General features: G+C 36.5%; 1 protein-coding gene across 2 annotated transcripts in view; it reads right to left on the minus strand.

Moving 5' to 3' along the window:
• Window positions 1-17690, minus strand: part of CAPN7 (calpain 7) — a 41569-nt gene that overhangs the window by 1443 nt on the left and 22436 nt on the right. Inside the window, exons 11-19 of one of the 2 annotated variants that reach the window (XM_038570792.1) lie at window positions 17304-17410; window positions 15670-15790; window positions 11445-11589; window positions 11216-11315; window positions 10789-10924; window positions 9777-9852; window positions 5741-5886; window positions 4936-4998; window positions 1777-1907 (exon numbers count right to left, since the gene is read on the minus strand). In XM_038570792.1, coding sequence (XP_038426720.1) covers window positions 1777-1907; window positions 4936-4998; window positions 5741-5886; window positions 9777-9852; window positions 10789-10924; window positions 11216-11315; window positions 11445-11589; window positions 15670-15790; window positions 17304-17410 — 1025 coding nt within the window. The remainder of the gene's footprint in view (window positions 1-1776; window positions 1908-4935; window positions 4999-5740; window positions 5887-9776; window positions 9853-10788; window positions 10925-11215; window positions 11316-11444; window positions 11590-15669; window positions 15791-17303; window positions 17411-17690) is intronic. The other variant, XM_038570793.1, reaches the window with a different exon arrangement.

The raw sequence follows: 17690 nt of genomic DNA on the forward strand, positions 1-17690 counted from the left end.
ACATCATTTATATTTTTAAATTGAAGCTAAGAAGATTAGCATTAAACTTACTTTAGAAGAAACTGTATTTTTACCACGGGCTCTGAGAGAATACTGCTAAATTTAAATGAAAAAAATACTGTCTTTGCAGAAAAAGTGGAAGGAGAAAGCCCTGAAATAAAATCTGAATCTAGAAGTAATTAGCATATTATAGTAGACATGACATTCCAAATCAGTAGGGAAAGGAAGAATTATTTAAATGGTGATGAGGTGACAAATTAAGAAAGAAGAACTTAAATTGTTATAAAAATACCATTCTATATAGATACCACAAAAAGAACTAGAAAAAAAAATACGGTAAAAATTTGATATTGGGGTATGATTTCATGCCCATAGCAAAATAAACCTGAACTTACTTTAAAATGAAAATTTTTCTCTGTGAAAAAAAAAAAAAAATTATGATCTGGGAAAAATACTTGTAAAAATGTGATACAGATTCCTTATTCATGCTATATTATAGTTAAGAAAACCATGACAATTCCAAGAGAAAAATGGGTAAAAAAAACGTGAATAGCCAAAGACACACCTCATCAAATACTTTTACTTCAGTCTATGTACAAATTGACTACAAAAGAACAACCAGATACCTTATTTCACCTATCAAACTAGAAAAATAGCTTAACTGTATCTAAAGGATTATTAGTTTTTGAAATAGTTTGTAAAGAGGCAAAATTAAGCCTAGTTTTATTTGTTAGTACTAATTTTATTGTTTAAACCTCTTTAAGAAACGAACCACAATGTACATACAACATACAGCCTAAATAACTTGTAAACACATGGGTTATCACTACCTAGATCAACCCCTCGGCACCATAGAAGTCCCCGTATGTGCCTTTCTGATTACAGCTCCTGTCCCCACACAGCTAACATTTAACACTTTCTTGTCCTTAAAAAAAAAAAGTATATTGACATACAATGTTCGATTAGTTTCAGGTGTGTACAACAGTGATCTGGCAGTTCTCTACTTCATGCTCCCCCAGTGAGTGTAGTAACCTAGTAACCATACGTCGCAACATTATTGACTATATTCTCTGTCGTACTTTTCATCCTTCTGACTTATTTTATGCAGTTTGTACCTCTTAATCCCCTTCACCTATTTCACTTACTCCCCAACACCCTCCCCTACGTTCTTGCTTTTATATGATCTGACAACTTAAGTGTGCATCTTTATATAATAGATTCATTTTGCCCGCTCATCACTTCATATAAGTGGACTCGTACAGTTGGTGTTCTGTTGTGTATTGGCTTCTGCTCAGCATTGTTTTTAACACTTATCCATCATGCTGTGGGTAGTTACTTATTTTAATTGTTGTGCAGGACTCTGACTCAATGCCACTGATGAACACTTGGGTTGTTACAACAGTTTATTAGTCATTTTGGATTGTTCCTCTTATGACACACCTAGTCGAGCTTTTATTTTTTAAATTGCTGACTTTTTTTTTAAACAAACGTTGCATATTTACAATCAATGTGTCTTAAATTTTTCTTTATCCTGAAGTCATTAAGATATTTTCTTTATTAGTAACCCAACTACAAGAGGTTTTTAGACTTGCCTTTTTGGTGCATGGGATATTCAATTATTGAAGCACATTCATTCATCAGACTACCCTTTCTCCACTCCTCTGCAATGCCATGTTTCTCATTAATCAAGTGCCCGTATGTGCATAGGTGTATTTCAAAACCCTATCCTACTAAACTCATTTTTAATGATACTAAGAAAGTTACTTAATCACAAACCTTGGTCCTCTTAGCTCAATCAGTAATGGCCCAGTCTTTTCTATATGGAATTGGTAGATGGGGTTATTTTTGTGAGTTTCTTGGAAATTTCCACATCCTCCAGCACTCTGGCCACTCCACTTTCCATTAATCTAATAAAACAAAGTTTTTGTATTAACAAACTTCCCATTCTCCAATTCTACTTTAAAGACTTTAAAAAGGGAATGATGTCACCAAGATGGCAATAAAAGTTCCTCCTGCTTTGTTTCCCTTCATGAGTATAGCTAATAGCAATTCAAGAAGAGGATACGACTGAGAAAATCCTAAACATGGGAATGAGGCAGAAGCAGCCTCTGTACCACAGAGACCAAGACAGATGATTGTATTAGAAGGAAAAGAGAAGTAGCTACATGTTGACTGCATTGTCTCCAGGCCAGCACAGCACCGGGTGGAGAGGTCTTCCCTGAGCTGCTCATTCTTCCAGAGGACAAACCAGCCAACCCCCCCCCCGCCCCCGCCAAGACTTGTGGGCTTGCTTTGCAGAAGCCACTATCCTGACCTCACATGATGAGGATCGCAGGGGAATCTGGGGCAGAGAAGGGGGTGGGGTTTGCACCAACTCCCCTGGCATGGACCGCAGCAGACTGAATTCATACCTGTGGTGCCCAAGTAGTAATCCCAACCAGTGGCTTTGCTTATCTGCGAAACCAACTTCAGAACACGCTCTGACCAGGGAACTTGGTGGGGTACAGACCTGCCTGATTCGGACACTCAAATATGAGTTTTGCCAGCCCTATAGCTTGGATTGTCTACACACAGACAAGGAGCTGAGTCAGCCCCAACTGCTATGGAGAGTGCCTTCCAGCCCCATCTGACCAGAAGGGGGTCAACTACTGGCTGCTGTGCACGCTAGTGGTGCTTTATCCAAGAGGCAGGCAGAACCAACAGTTTGCAGAGTAAAGCCAGTGGCCCTGTTTGGTTTCGGAATTTAGGGTGTAGGCGGGCTTGTGTTAAGACAACAAAGAGATGCTTCTCCTGCTGAGCCCAGGCAGGGCATCTGATTTGTGGGCCCACTCATACTGAATACAGCCTTCAGCCTGTCTGACCAGGGAACCTAACCAGAGCATGTGGGAAGCTGCGTAACCTAAATGCCCTGCTGATAGCGCTTTTAACAACGAGCATGGCTTGTGGGTTTGCCCCATCTGCAGAGCAAAACCAGTGGTCTCACCTGATTAGGGAATTCAGTTCAAGTCCCCACACAATGAGCTGCATTATTCCTGGGTCCTGTCCTATTGCCCCACCAACACAGGGAAACGAATTCACAGCTCCACCTACTACTGACTACAGTACCATGTCCTGACCTGTGTAGTAAGCCTGACCAGAGAATCTAAGCCACTATGCAGCCTGTTTTAGCCTCATTAGGGTAGGGGCCAAGCCAGCGGTCCTACTCAACTATTCTCAGCTAGTGAACCAACCATCATCCCCATCCTTAGAATTCTAACAGTTACCTTGTCCAAAAACAGACCATCACGGCAGGTCCCCCATCTGCCCAAGGACAATACCAGCAGACACACCCAGAAACCCAAACTAAGCTAACTAGTGGAAAACTGTCCCTGCCACAGCAAAGCTGAAAAGCCTGGTAAAGGAGCCTGATTACCCAAATGTACAGATTTACAAACATAAAAACCAAGGATCACAAAAAATCAGGTAAATACAATATCACCAAAAAACCAAATACTACTCCAATAACCCTACAAAAATGGAGATCTATGAACTGTCACACAAGGAAGGCAGAACAATCCTTAAGGAAGCTTAATGAAGTATAACTGACATCCCCAGAGATGCAAGGATGGTTCAACATATGCTTATCAGTCCAGTGTGGTATGTCACAACAGACCAAATGAAAAGAATCTTAAAATCATCTCAACAAATGCAGAAAAAGCATCTGGCAAAATTCGACATCCATTCATGATAAAACTCTTCCCTAAGAAATGAGGCACAGAAGGAACATATTTCAACGTAATAAAGGCCACGTGTGACAAGCTCATAGTTAACATCATACACAATGATGAAAGGTTGAAAGCTTCTTCTCTAAGATCAGGAACAAGACAAGGAAGTCCACTTTTACCACTCCTATCCTAGCTAATGCAATCACACAAGAAAGAGAAAATGTATCAGAACTGGAAAGTAAAAAAAAAAAAAAAAAGGAACTGGAAAGTCAGAAGTAAAGAGATGACATGATTTTATATTTAGAAAAACCTAAAGAGTCTCAATAAAAAAAAAAAAAAACCGTTAGATCTAATCAACAAATGCAATACAGTAGCATTTCTATGTTAACAACGAATTTTCTGAAAAACCAATCCCATTTATAGTAACATCAAAAACAATAAGATACTTAGGAATAATATAAGGGGGTAAAAGGGCTGTCATCTCAAAACTATTATTACACACTAATAAAAGAAATTGAAGGTAACAGAATAAGTGGAAAGGTATCCCATGTTCATGGACCAAAACAGTTAATACTGTTAAAATGTCAATACACCAAAAGCCATCTATAAATTAAGTCCAATCCCTATCAGGATTCCAATGACTTTTCTTTTAAAACACAAGTAGAAAAAACACTCTTAAAATTTACATAAAACCACAGAAGACCCTGAGTAGCCAAAGAAATCCTGAGAAAGAAAAAGCAGTAGATAACACACTTCCTGATTTCAAGCTATACTCATCAAAACAATACGACACAGTATAAAATCAGACATATAAACAAACAGAATAAAGAGCCCAGCAATAAATCAATTAATTAATATTTGACAAGGGAGCCAAGAATTCTCCCTCAAATTTCCCTCTACACATCTAGCCCACCCTGCAAAAACAGTCTCTCAGTCTACTATAAAGGTTCATCTACATGATGAACCCTTCCCTAATGACCAAAGTTTGTATAATCTTCTTTCTTTGAACTTTATTTCTTTCCACAGAATCACTATATGTTGTTCAGTGAAGATCTTGTATTCCAACCCAGATTGGAGACCACTTACATTTCCTTTGTATTACTGTCAAGTCCAGAACGTTTTTATTTTGTAAAAGATTGTTAAATGTGAAGAATAAAATAAGAAAAGGAGAAAAAGGCAAAGAATTCAAAGAGTTCTCTGAGATTATGACCCAGAGAAAGGATTCTCTTACCTGTTTTGATAAGGTGTACGGTGAAGGAATCTTTGAAAAAGTAAAGCTGCAGGCTGAATATACCTAGATTGAAAAAAAAATTTATTGTAGTGATAAAGTTTATACTTATAAAAACAGCAAAGTGATAAAAGAATATACTGGAAGACTGAAAAATCAGTTGGCACATATAAAAGTCATTATTCTGTACACAGGTTTAGTGAACTGGGAATTGAGTAGCTAGGGTTCTTGTCCTGGCTTTCTCTGCTACTATGTATGACTCAGGGCAAACTCCATAGGCCTTGATTTCTGCATTGAAGGAATAAAGGGGTAGAAGCAGTACCCCAATATCCCTAAAAATCTATTCTCATCGAGCTTCCTTGCTGATGTATTGGGAAAAAACCCTATGCAGAACAAAATTACAATAACCTTCCTCCCTCCCCCAAACCCACCAACCAAACAAAAAAATCTGCGCAGCTACGTGAGAGCAATATGTTTACAGGCAACTGATTTCCTTTCACTAAGTTCAAAGTTGTGTTTTTTAAGTCAAATTATTACAAAGGCGAAAGGAGTTCTTAACTGCTTGCTCTGAAAACTACGATGTTCATTCAGTATAACATTCAAAATAAAAACATGACTTTTCAAAAGCATTACTTTCTGCAAGTATCATAATTTAATACTGAATTGATAAACATACAGACACAAAAATTTACAGAGATCAATTTTCAGATATAAGTTTTTTCCATACCTAATCTCACTTATGAAGCAGAGCACATTATATACTTTGTACTCTTATATTCTGTTGCTGTATGTTGGTTTGTTTACTCACCCGGACAGTATAATGGATTGTATTCTGTTTTTCATACTGAGAAACCACTAATGTAAAGGTATGGGTCCCAGGTGTGGTCAGCTTTATCTTAGTCAAATAATGAGGGCTGTTAATTCGAATGCCATCAATGTATGGAGGCGGGTCACCTACAAGTAAGTAGGTTTACAGAAAAGGACACTAAATTTAGTTCCTGTAGTTTTTAAATTTAAAGTATTATTGTTCATGATAGGAAAAAAAATTAAATGGACGGACATCCCTCCCCCCTTGATTCTATCTTTAAAATATAACAGTCCTAAAAATTTCAACTTAAAACTTTATAATTAAACAATTTAAAATTTTAAGTAATCTCTAATAAATAAATGCAATATTTTGGAATACATTCAATGAGGTATAAGATAATTCCTATTAGCCTATGTTACATTTTCTCCAACAGAGGATTTTAAAGTAGACTGTTTTTTTTAATTTTGGGGAAATTTTTTTAGACACAAAGAGGTACATAAAAATATATCTAAACACCCCACCATTCAGAACTAAATTAACACTTTTTTTGGTCATTCTAGCTTCTTTATAAAACAAAGTCCCTTTTAAACACTACCCTTAGTCTTATTGTGCTTCACTCTGATGGATTAATGGGCATCTTTTCAGACTTTAACACACACACATTCCTAAAAACAAATGTTATTTCTACGGGCATAGAGCTAAAAAAAAAAAAAAAAAAAAGGATAGCACATGTCTTATTTTAAACCTTTCATTTTTCACTCAACATGTTTAAGATTCATGTTGTTCTATATAGAGATGGTTTATTCCTTTTAACACTGCCTGTATAATATTCCATCATATAAATATGACTTATTTATACCCCCATTAGTTATACAATCTGACAGATATTTCTAATATTTTGCTATCACAAACAATGCTACCTAATATATTCTCTGATGTCTCATCAAAGTCAATACAATAAAATCTTTTCATGCGGGATCCCTGGGTGGCGCAGCGGTTTGGCGCCTGCCTTTGGCCCAGGGCGCGATCCTGGAGACCCGGGATCGAATCCCACGTCGGGCTCCCGGTGCATGGAGCCTGCTTCTCCCTCTGCCTATGTCTCTGCCTCTCTCTCTCTCTCTGTGTGTGTGACTATCATAAATAAAAAAAAAAAAAAAAAAAAAAAATTAAAATCTTTTCATGCATGTTAATTACTACATGTCATTTAATAAAGTCAGTGCTATATCACTTAGCTTACTTAGGAACACTGAATATTTATAATGTAATCAATTGGAAAAATTAAACGTTTTAGTATTTCAAACAGATAATAGGTCTCTAATGTTTAGAGTGGTGTGATCCAGTATGAAGAGAAAAAGAAGGGGGGCATATCTGTGATTTTGGACAAGGTTTCTAACCTGCGTCTCAGTTCAGTCTGGGGGGAATGATGTAAGAATGTTTTTTAAATTCACCTCAGAGTGTTATGATGAAAATAAAACTATAAACCAGAAACTACTTTTTCCTTGAAAAGGCAGTATCATTATAATGTGAGAGTATTTTTTTTTTTTTAAATCCAAATAAAAAGGGTAACAAATATTTTTGAAATTCAAAACCGATTTAAACATCTTAATGCTAGGAATATATACTCATAATATTTGTGGGTTTTTTATTGTATAGTAGCCAATATATGAAAAATGGAAAATCTGGCTAATTTAACTTTAATCCTTGGAATACTATGTGCCATGCTCATTTTGGAATATCAAGGGATATCTACCTGACAAGTATCAGGGCTGTCCCACCCATATCTCCCACCAGTGTAATGGGGGTAATAAATACTATGTTTTCCTTTGATTAAATAAAACAAGACTGAACAAAACCACTTTCTTTGTGCCTTCTGAAAGAACTGTCAATAACTGCTTCCTTACCTCTCACTCTCTCCTCAGTCCACTCCACTTGGGCTTCTAAGCCCACCTCTCCACTAATTCTGTTCTTGTTAAGGTCAATAATGACTGCCAGGATGCTAAGTCCAATCGTTTCTTTTCTAACCTAATCTTACCTCTGAAATAGCAATAGATGCAGTTGCCCACTCTTTCCTTCACGAAAGTCTTCCCTCGTGTCATGTAAAACCTTACTCTATTTCCTCAGGTATTTTGTTCTAATTTTTCTACAGTAACTTTCCCTCTGTCAACATTAAGATGCCTGATTCCAAGGGTCAGGTCCTGGGTGTTCATCTTTGTACCTACAATTCTCTCCACTGGCAATGTATACAGTCCTATCTTCAAAAGGTATCTATATACCCCTGATTCTTCAATTTGTATCTATAATCCTGACCATATCTCAGAACTCTACTCAAAAATACAATTGCTTCCTTATTTTCTACACTTGGGTATCTAACAGGTATCTGAAATGTAACAAAACCGAAAATTAGCTTTTGGTTTTATTTCACAACAAAATTGCTCCTCTGCCTGCCACCAGCTCTTATTCCATCTCAATAAATGTTACAGCAACTTTTTATGAACTGAGCCAAAAAACCAGAAATCAATCTTGATTCCTCTTTGCCCCCTATATCAACTCAAGTCCTGACAACCCTACTGAAACCCAAGTCTGTCCACTCCGCATCATCTCCACTCCACTCCTATGCTAAATTCTTTCTCAAATAAAATCACTAATTTGGTTCTCTGCTTCCATTTTCCCCCCTCTCCAATATATTCTACAAAGAATGTCCTTTAAAAGAAATTTATATAATGTCATTTTCTTGATCAAGGCTCTCCAAGATTTCCTGTCACACTTAGAACAAAATCCAAACCCTTCGTGTGGCTTACAGAACATCATGTAATCTGAGCCTGCACACCCTTTCTGACCTCTTGATACTTTACCACCCCAGGCCTCCTGGCCTTTTTTCTAAGAAATACTCTTTTTCTCATTTTAGAGTCCTTGCACTTGTTCTTCCCTCCGCCTGTAATGCTTTTCCTTCTATTTGTTTGCATGACTGATTCCTTTTCTCACTCAGAGTTCCAATGTAACCCTTCTCAAAGAGGCCATCCAAGGGTCACCCAACCAAAAACCAGTCACTAACACATGACCTAATTTATTTCTTTTTTTTTAAATTTTATTTTATTTATTTATTCATAGAGACAGAGAGAGAGAGAGAGAGGCAGAGACACAGGCAGAGGAAGAAGCAGGCTCCATGCACAAAGCCTGACATGGGACTCGATCCAGGGTCTCCAGGATCATGCCCCGGGCTGCAGGTGGCACTAAACCGCTGCGCCACCGGGGCTACCCGACCTAATTTATTTCTTTACTCACATATCACTATCTGGTATTTTTCTTATCTATCTCTCCAACAAGAACATAAACTAATTGTTCCTATCACTTAGTATGTCATAAACTTTTTTTCACGTGAAAGCAAAGTGGTTTCAATACAGTATGTTAAATGCCTCAGGAGCCCTGCAGAGGGAAAGATACACTTTACCTGGCAGAAAGTTTATCAGAGAGGAAATAACATATAAGCTGAATCTTAACCATGTTTATTACACAGAATAGAGTAAAAGGAGTAAGTGGGTAGAGAACAGGGAAGATAGAGACACTTGGGAGAAAAAACTGTATGAAAAGAAGGGAAGCAGGGGCATAGTGTGTTCCCGGAGTAGCCAGTACCTCACTGAGTGTACTATGAAAGGATGGGCCTGAGATAAAAGGCAACAGGAAGTTTAAGGTCAGGATACCAAAAGTCTAACAAACCATGCCAAAGAACTGAGATTTTAGCCAGGAGTCCATGGAAAACCAGAGAATTTTTGATCAGAAAAAAAGATAGGATTTAAATTTTAGAAATACTACTCTGACAGCAATATCCAAGAATATAGGGATTCCAAGTACCTGAAATCTCTATATTAGAAACAAATCAAAACAAAACATAAAAGTAGCGTGAATACCAATACGTCTGTTTCAACGTTGTTTATTAGTCTATCAGCATTATTTCTGCATATTATCTACATGAAATGACATTTTAATCAGGCAAATAAAAATGTTAATGTTTGTTTGAATGACTATCTAGTAAACATACCTGGGTAATAAACTTTTTTTCCATCAGTTTTGTATACAACCATTGTGATAAATTCTCGATTATTTGCAAAGTCATCCTGAAAGTACAAAGAATCCAATGGAGTTAGGAAAATGGGCTCAAAATGCTCTTAAGTAGGGGAAAAAATTCTAATTTTAAGAGCATTTCAGCTACTTAAAAAATACTTTTCTGAATTAGACTCATTTTAATGGATGCCCACATTGTATTAAGTAATATATTAAATAAGACTCTGAGGCTATTAAGATTATGGTCACCCTTTAAGGAATCAGGTCTAATGATTTAACATTTCTAAACCCCCTTCAGAGTATTTTAATGTTAATTTTTTAAAAAAGATTTTATTTATTCATGAGACACACACACAGAGAGAGGCAGAGACACAGGTAGAGGGAGAAGCAGGCTCCATGCAGGGAGCTCAATGTGGGACTTGATCCCAAGGGACTTTGGTATCACACCCTGAGCCAAAGGACACACTCAACTGCTGAGCCAAAAGACACACTCAACTGCTGAGCCACTGAGGCGTCCCAATATTCTTTTTTTTTTTTTTTGAAGATTTTATTTATTTGACACAGAGAGAGAGAGAGAGAGAGAGAGAGAGAGAGCACGCACACACATGGGGAGTGGCAGGCAGAGGGAGAGGGAGAAGCATGCTCCCCATGGAGCAGGGAACTTGATATGGGGCTCAATCCCAGGACCCTTCAAAGAAGCTGAAGGCAGACATTTAACTGACTGAGCCACCTAGGTGCCCCTAATGTTAATATTCTTAAGACCTAAAGCATACATAGTCAACCTCAAAATCCTCACTGACAAGCAAAAATTCACGTTTTTCTTCAAAATTTTAAGTATATAAACGTCCTTAGGGGAAATATTCATTTATGTAATGCAACACTTATTTTCAAGCACCTATATAAATGAAACAGGCTGATGACCGAATTACATATCTTGGTCTAATATTTTTTAAAGTTTCTGTATGGGATATATAAGAAGGGATCAGTACCTTGTCGGTTATGTGTCTACTAAGCAAAACCCAAACGGCAGCGCCCCCTTGTGGACACTGCACCTCCAGTTTGTACTGGGGGTTGTTGGCCAGGCTATAGGCATCTTTCACAGGTCCTTGCTTAGCATCCCAAGTACTAAAAGATAAAGTCAACAAAGAAAGTAGTAATTAAATTTCTCATTGAGCTAAAACACTATTTTTTAAAAGTTTTGTGTTTCCAATACAATTAAGTTATCAGGATTTTTGTTTTATTGCTTAAAATTTTTTTGGCATAACCAAGATAGCATATAAACAAATAACTATTACATGGTAGTCATCTGTGGGCATGACAAAGAGAATGCTAGTCTTCATAAATTAATCCTTATACCTCATGTGAAAAAAGTGGAGACTACTATAAAGTATATTCTGAAATATGGAAGTAAGTTACCTGTGAATACATGTTGATTCTTTAAAAAGACCTGGATTCCAACTCAAATAAATCACATCATAATACTGGCAGAGATCATCCCATGAAATCCAAAATATTCCTGAAAATTAGATGTCTGTTAATCTATAAAATGTCTTAATGATAAATGACTTCAGTTAGGTACATTTCGTATTGTTACAGTGTGTTATTTAAAGATTGTATGGTATTAAGATTAAGAAGATACATTTACCATTGTCTATTTTCTGAGCTGTGCGAGGATCAAAGTTTAAATATTTTTGTAACTCTGGGGTCCAGTTTTTTACATCATTTTCACTATATCTTCCTTTCCAACGTAAATGACTCCAAGGATTTTTCAGTTGGATAAATCGTAGCCCCTATTAAAAAAAAAACAGGAAATAAAGTTACAAAACAGTTTTACCGAACTTTTATTAGTTATAGATGCATTTTCTAAGAGAGGATGCATTTTGAATACTGATCAAAATACTTTTCCTTCCATGTCAACTTTAATCAACATTTTCAGTAGGTCACATATCTGATCAAAAACTGTAAATGCCTACCTATTCCTGAGAGCTATGCTGCCCATACGGTAGTTACTACCCAGAGGTGGTAATTATCAAATTTAATTAAAATTAAAAATTAAAAAAAATAAAAGTTGGGCTCCCTGCGAGGAGCCTGCTTCTCCCTCTGCTTGTGTCTCTGCCTCTTCTCTCTCTCATGAATAAATCTTTTTTTTTTTTTAAACTAGTCATATTTCAAGTGTTCAAGGACCATGTATAGCTAGTAGCTAATACACACAGCACAATACAAATATGGAACATTTCCATCACAGTAGGAAGTTCTTTTGGACAGTGCTGCCTTAGAGCATCAAGAATTTTTTCATTCTTTCAAAAATCTACTCTGCTCTGAACTCACTTTATTTTCCAGTACTCATTTCCCATGTATCTTTGAGTTTAATTTAGTCTTTCCTCTCATAATCCCACAAACAATCCTTATTCATTTTTACTTCTAAAGGCATTTACATTTACCTATGTTGTCTCCCTTTCTTGGAAGGCCCTCTCTGATCTCCTATAATCACCTTCCTTCCTTCAGATCTTCCTTAGCTTTTTCCTCTACTGACTGTCTCTCAGTGAAGACTGAAGCAGTGAAGAAGAGAAAAACATGGACTTTGGAGTCAGAATGAAATGGGACCAAATGCCAACTCTACTATTAATTAGGTTTATGGATTTTGGGTGGGTCATTTACTCTCTGATCAGTTGTTTACTCACATGTAAAATGAACATTATAATGTCTCCTAGAACACTGTTGTGAAGACTAAACGAATATAAAATACTTAACAATTAGTAATTTTCTTCTCCTTTTAATTACTACCTCTTCTCTAAATTTTAGTGCTAACCCTCTGTATTTCTTTAGTTTAAAACAAATAATATCCTATCTTGTTTCCTACTTGTGCAAATATATGTCTTGTTTCCCCAATGAGATTGTAAACTCCTTGAAATGGTAACACTACTGTCCTTTTTCAGAAGTCTCCCCTGAGTTTATAAAACAAAGTGTTAAGGTTATAGTAAGTGGCTCAACAAATAGCGGGTGTGTCTATAGAACTAATTACGTGGACTCAGAAAATCAAAAGAGCTTGTAAATCCAAGAGTATTTGTTTTATTTTCAAACAAATCAGGAAATTGTATTTGTTTTCTAATGATATCAAACTGGGGGGACATTTTTGAAAGACATATTCCTTGGCTTTATAAATGTGGCAAATGATGGCCTGGGATAAATGTAATTTCTGGACTAAGACTCATTTCTCTCAGGAATCTTCAAATTGCTTTTCTCAGTTTCTTACCACTTGTCCACCCCTGCCCCTATTGTACAGATATTTAACTCTTATTATTTTTTTCATAAAACCTACTTCTACATAAGCAGGAAATCTGCCTTATTTCAGAACTCTATCACTTCTTAAAGAAGGAATCTAATTTTTTTTTTTTTAATTTTTATTTATTTATGATAGTCACAGAGAGAGAGAGAGAGAGGCAGAGACACAGGCAGAGGGAGAAGCAGGCTCCATGCACCGGGAGCCTGACGTGGGATTCGATCCCGGGTCTCCAGGATTGCGCCCTGGGCCAAAGGCAGGCGCTAAACCACTGCGCCACCCAGGGATCCCAAGAAGGAATCTAAAAGAGAGGAAATTGCTGCTAAGCAATTCTGGGGCAGGTCCCAGGCATTACTGACATTTAAGGACACTAAGAAAGAGCTATAGATTTTGTTTGGATAGAGAGCCTGCAATTCAGAACCCTGAACAAGGAAGAAACGTAACCAAAACCAGATCTAGTTTATGATGCAATATCCCATTTTCAAAGTTATTTCCAAAGGGCAGCAAATGAAAAAACTTCTATAAATTCAGAAATCCCTTGGTAAGACTTGCTGGACTTAAGAGACTGCAGCTTGAAACTGAGATATATCTTCACAGTAGACTATGGAACATCACTCCAAGTAGGAGACAACAAAATGACCCAAAGGACTGATACTAAAACTGAAGATCTTAGGACATTCAAACTGGTTAGAAGCAAACAAAAAGGATAACATTTTCACACAAGTATTAATAAAATCATATTAAGTGAAGAAATTCACAAATGTAGAAGATTGGCAGTAGCTTTAGTCTAAGATTAGGTCTATCTGCACAACAGAGACTAGAGATAAATGCCTGAATGAAATAAATATTTTTGGGTATTTTTTAAATAAAGATTTATTCATTTGACAGAGAGAGAGAGAAAGAGAGTGAGCACAAGTGGGGTGAAGGGGCAGAGGGAGAAGCAGGCAACTCACAGGACCTTGGGATTACGACCTGAGTCAAAAGCAGGTGCTTAACTGACTAGGCCACTCAGGAACCCTAAAAATATTTTTAAATTCAAGTCAGAACTAAGGAACTATCTCAAAATACAGACAGCATACTCTATCTACACATGCTCTAAAATGCCTTAATCTCTACAGGAAAACTCCCACATGGAATTGATAATATGAGTGCTTTCAGATTTTTAACTAAACAGCTGTTACTGAAATTCTTACTTTATTGGCATTTAGCAAATTTATAAATGTATTCTTTTTAGGTCAAACCACAGGTGTCTATTTCATAAACCTGTTATTTGTCTAGTTTACTTTCAACAATCAGACTAGCCTCATTATTCAAAGTAAAAGATACAATCTTCACAGAAAATTTCCTCAAATTCAAGCTTTCATACGGACTTTCATTATCTAAATTTAATTACCTTCCCATTACCTCACTATTATTCTACCAGAAAGTTTTAACAATAAAGTAACATACACATAATACTATAATAGCAACTGTTATTCCCAATGTTTTAACTCATGTTTGTGGAAAATCACATTTCTAAAACAAACACGAACTCTCAGCTTATTCAATTTCCCATACATTTTTATTTTTTTGCTTTAAGTAATCAATTTTTATGCTACTTTTACAGGAATACAGTATTCTATACAGTATGGTTAGTGGCTGATTTAGAAAACCTTGAGATGTGGTAGCAGGTCCTTACTGCTTCATAATTCATATAATTCCATGTGCCATATAAGAAAATAAATCTAATTAATACATAATGGAATACTGTTATTGCTGATTGATCACTACTTCCTTCTGTAAGTTTAAGCAAGGGAAACAGGAACACATGGCTGGCTAAACTTTCCAGTGACTACACAGCTTAGGTACTCTATATCATCAGGGAAAAAGAATTCTCCTGTAATCATCTTTGTATTTTCTAATCCATAGAATGGATCTATTTTTCAGTTAAAAAGAACTAATCAGTAACCCAAGAAGTAATCAAGTCAACCACTCCAACACCTGAGCAGAGAAAGGGTCTGAAATGTCTTAAAGCATGTGAGAGCTGTCAGGATGAGAAACATTTGCAAACCCACTGGCAGGTTTCTTATTCACAGACATTCTCTTATTTTTGGCTCTTTCACAAATGCTTACTGAATGTCTACCATGCTCTTGAAACTAACGCTATGCTATGATTGACCCCAACACCAGCAAATAGCCCAGAACCTTGAGGGCTGTGTGTTTACCTTTACTTTTATGAAAAAGAAAAAAAAGGCAAAAGGCATTTATTTTATCAACATCTGTGCATCACTACCATTACATTTCCTCTATTTTATTTCATAATTTCTAATGGTTGAGGTCAAATTATTTAATGTAATAGGTGGAATGATTTTTAAAATTTCATCTAAACCTTGACCTGTCAGTATGCAAGAGTCTATTATACTTTTGATGAGCACTGGATGTTATATGTAAGTGATCACTGAATTCTACTCCAGAAACCAGTATTACACTGTATGCTAACTAAAATTTAAATTAAAAAAAAAAAAAAAAAAAGAGGCTATTATACTATTTGGGATCCTTGCAATGTCTTATTATCAGGTATGAGAAAGAAAAAAAAAAATTAAAACCAAACCTTGAACTCTCTAATGTCCAAAACAGCATAAGCATGTGTGGGAACCAGACCCCACTTCTCTCCTTCAGCTTCAGTCATCATTCCAGTTGATGCAGTGATGAGGACATCCCCTTTGTGAAACCTGGAATGACCCCAACAGACAAATAATTAAAAGAAAACAGGTTTGTAACCTCAGATCACATTGTCTTTCCTTTATTGTAAGGGTTTAAAATTTCTGCAAATTTGACATCTCTAAAACTGGCTATTCTCAATACCCCTCAAAGAACAAGAAGTACATTTCTACTTCACAAATTAACAGATAAATTATCATATTGCCCCAATTTCCTCCAATTTTATTTTTTTTTATTTTTTAAAAGACTGTATTTATTTATTCATGAGAGACACAGAGAAAGAGAGAGAGAGAGAGGCGCAGGGATACAAGCAGAGGGAGAAGCAGGCTCCACACAGGGAGCCCGATGTGGGACTCGATCCCAGGACTCCAGGATCACGCCTGGGCCAAAGGCAGGCACTATACGGCTGAGCCACCCAGGGATCCCCCTTCCTCCAGTTTTAGATAACTATCTAAAGGTTTAGGTACAAACATAACAATGAAGGAAAGCAAATGCTAAGTTTTCAAACGATTTACAAATAAAGTTGAAGATGTGAAATACATTTTGCCAAATCTTTGAAGTTTTCTAGTTTCACTACTGAATGTGTATTATTGTACAACTTTCCAGTCCCTGCATGTGGATTATTCACTTAAGGCTTAAAAGTTATATTCCTCTTGAGAATATATATATACTCTCAGACTTCTCTTTTTCCACCTTCCCTCAAATTGGTAAGTACTTAGGGAAATATAAAACAATTTGTCCACATAACATATTCCAGATTCAAACGTTCTGGATTATTTATAACCTGGATTAATCATAACCATCAGTGAGGGTAACTGAGGTAGCAAGTACATAAAGTGAAGTCTATTTTAAAAACACAATTTCTGGTTTAGCACCACCTTCGCCCCAGGGCGTGATCCTGGAGACCCAGGATCGAGTCCCGTGTTGGGCTCCCTGCATGGAGCCTGCTTCTCCTTCTGCCTGTGTCTCTGCCTCTCTCTCTAATAAATAAATAAATAAATCTTTAAAAAAAAAAAAAAAAAAACAACAACACAATTTCCTGGGGTGCCTAGCTGACTTAGTTGGTGGAACATGTGACTCTTGATCTCAGGGTCACTGAGTTTCAGTCCTATGTTGGGCAGAGAGATTACTTGAATAAACAAAAACGAAAACAAAATAAATAACACAATTTCCCTAAATAACTAAACACGCAGCCTCTGCAATATCTTAATTTTTTTATTTTTTAAAAAGATTTATTTATTTATTTATTTATTCAGAGAGAGAGAGAGAGAGAGAGAGAGAGAGAGAGAGGCAAAGAGACACAGGCAGAGGGAGAAGCAGGTTCCATGCAGGAAGCCCAACGTGGGACTGGATCCCAGGTCTCAGGATCACACCCCGGGAAGCAGGCGGCGCTAAACCGCTGCGCCACCGGGGCTGCCCTGCAGTAGCTCTTTTAAATAAGGCATAATTTTTAAAAAACAGCCTCTTTTACTACTAAAAAGAGAAAGGGAGCAGAAGAGAGAGAAAGAGAGAGAAAATGTTTACCTTTGATAAAGCATTCTGAAAGAATTATCCTTACTGAAAGTTTGGCTATCTGAATGCATAGCAATTCTTTCTGGTATCCACCCCGTCAGTGCATGAAGATCAATATTCTGCAACATAAACATATTTTCAGGACCATCAATATTATTGTCAAGCTCTTAAATAAATCCCCAGGGTAGCTATTAAATCTCATTGATTTGATATAATGATTTCAATGGACTAAATCAGAGGGTAGTAAGCTGTTTTTGACAATAATACATTTCTTATTTAACTCAAATTCCTACCTGGATTTAAGCAGAAGTTTATCTATTCCTTATAATCTCCATTGCTTTTCCTAAACCCAACTGTCTTACTGGTAAATATGATACAAACTTAAAACATGTTACAGAT

The sequence above is a fragment of the Canis lupus genome, chromosome 23, assembly GCF_011100685.1.
Source record: "Canis lupus familiaris isolate Mischka breed German Shepherd chromosome 23, alternate assembly UU_Cfam_GSD_1.0, whole genome shotgun sequence".
Lineage (NCBI taxonomy): Eukaryota > Metazoa > Chordata > Mammalia > Carnivora > Canidae > Canis > Canis lupus.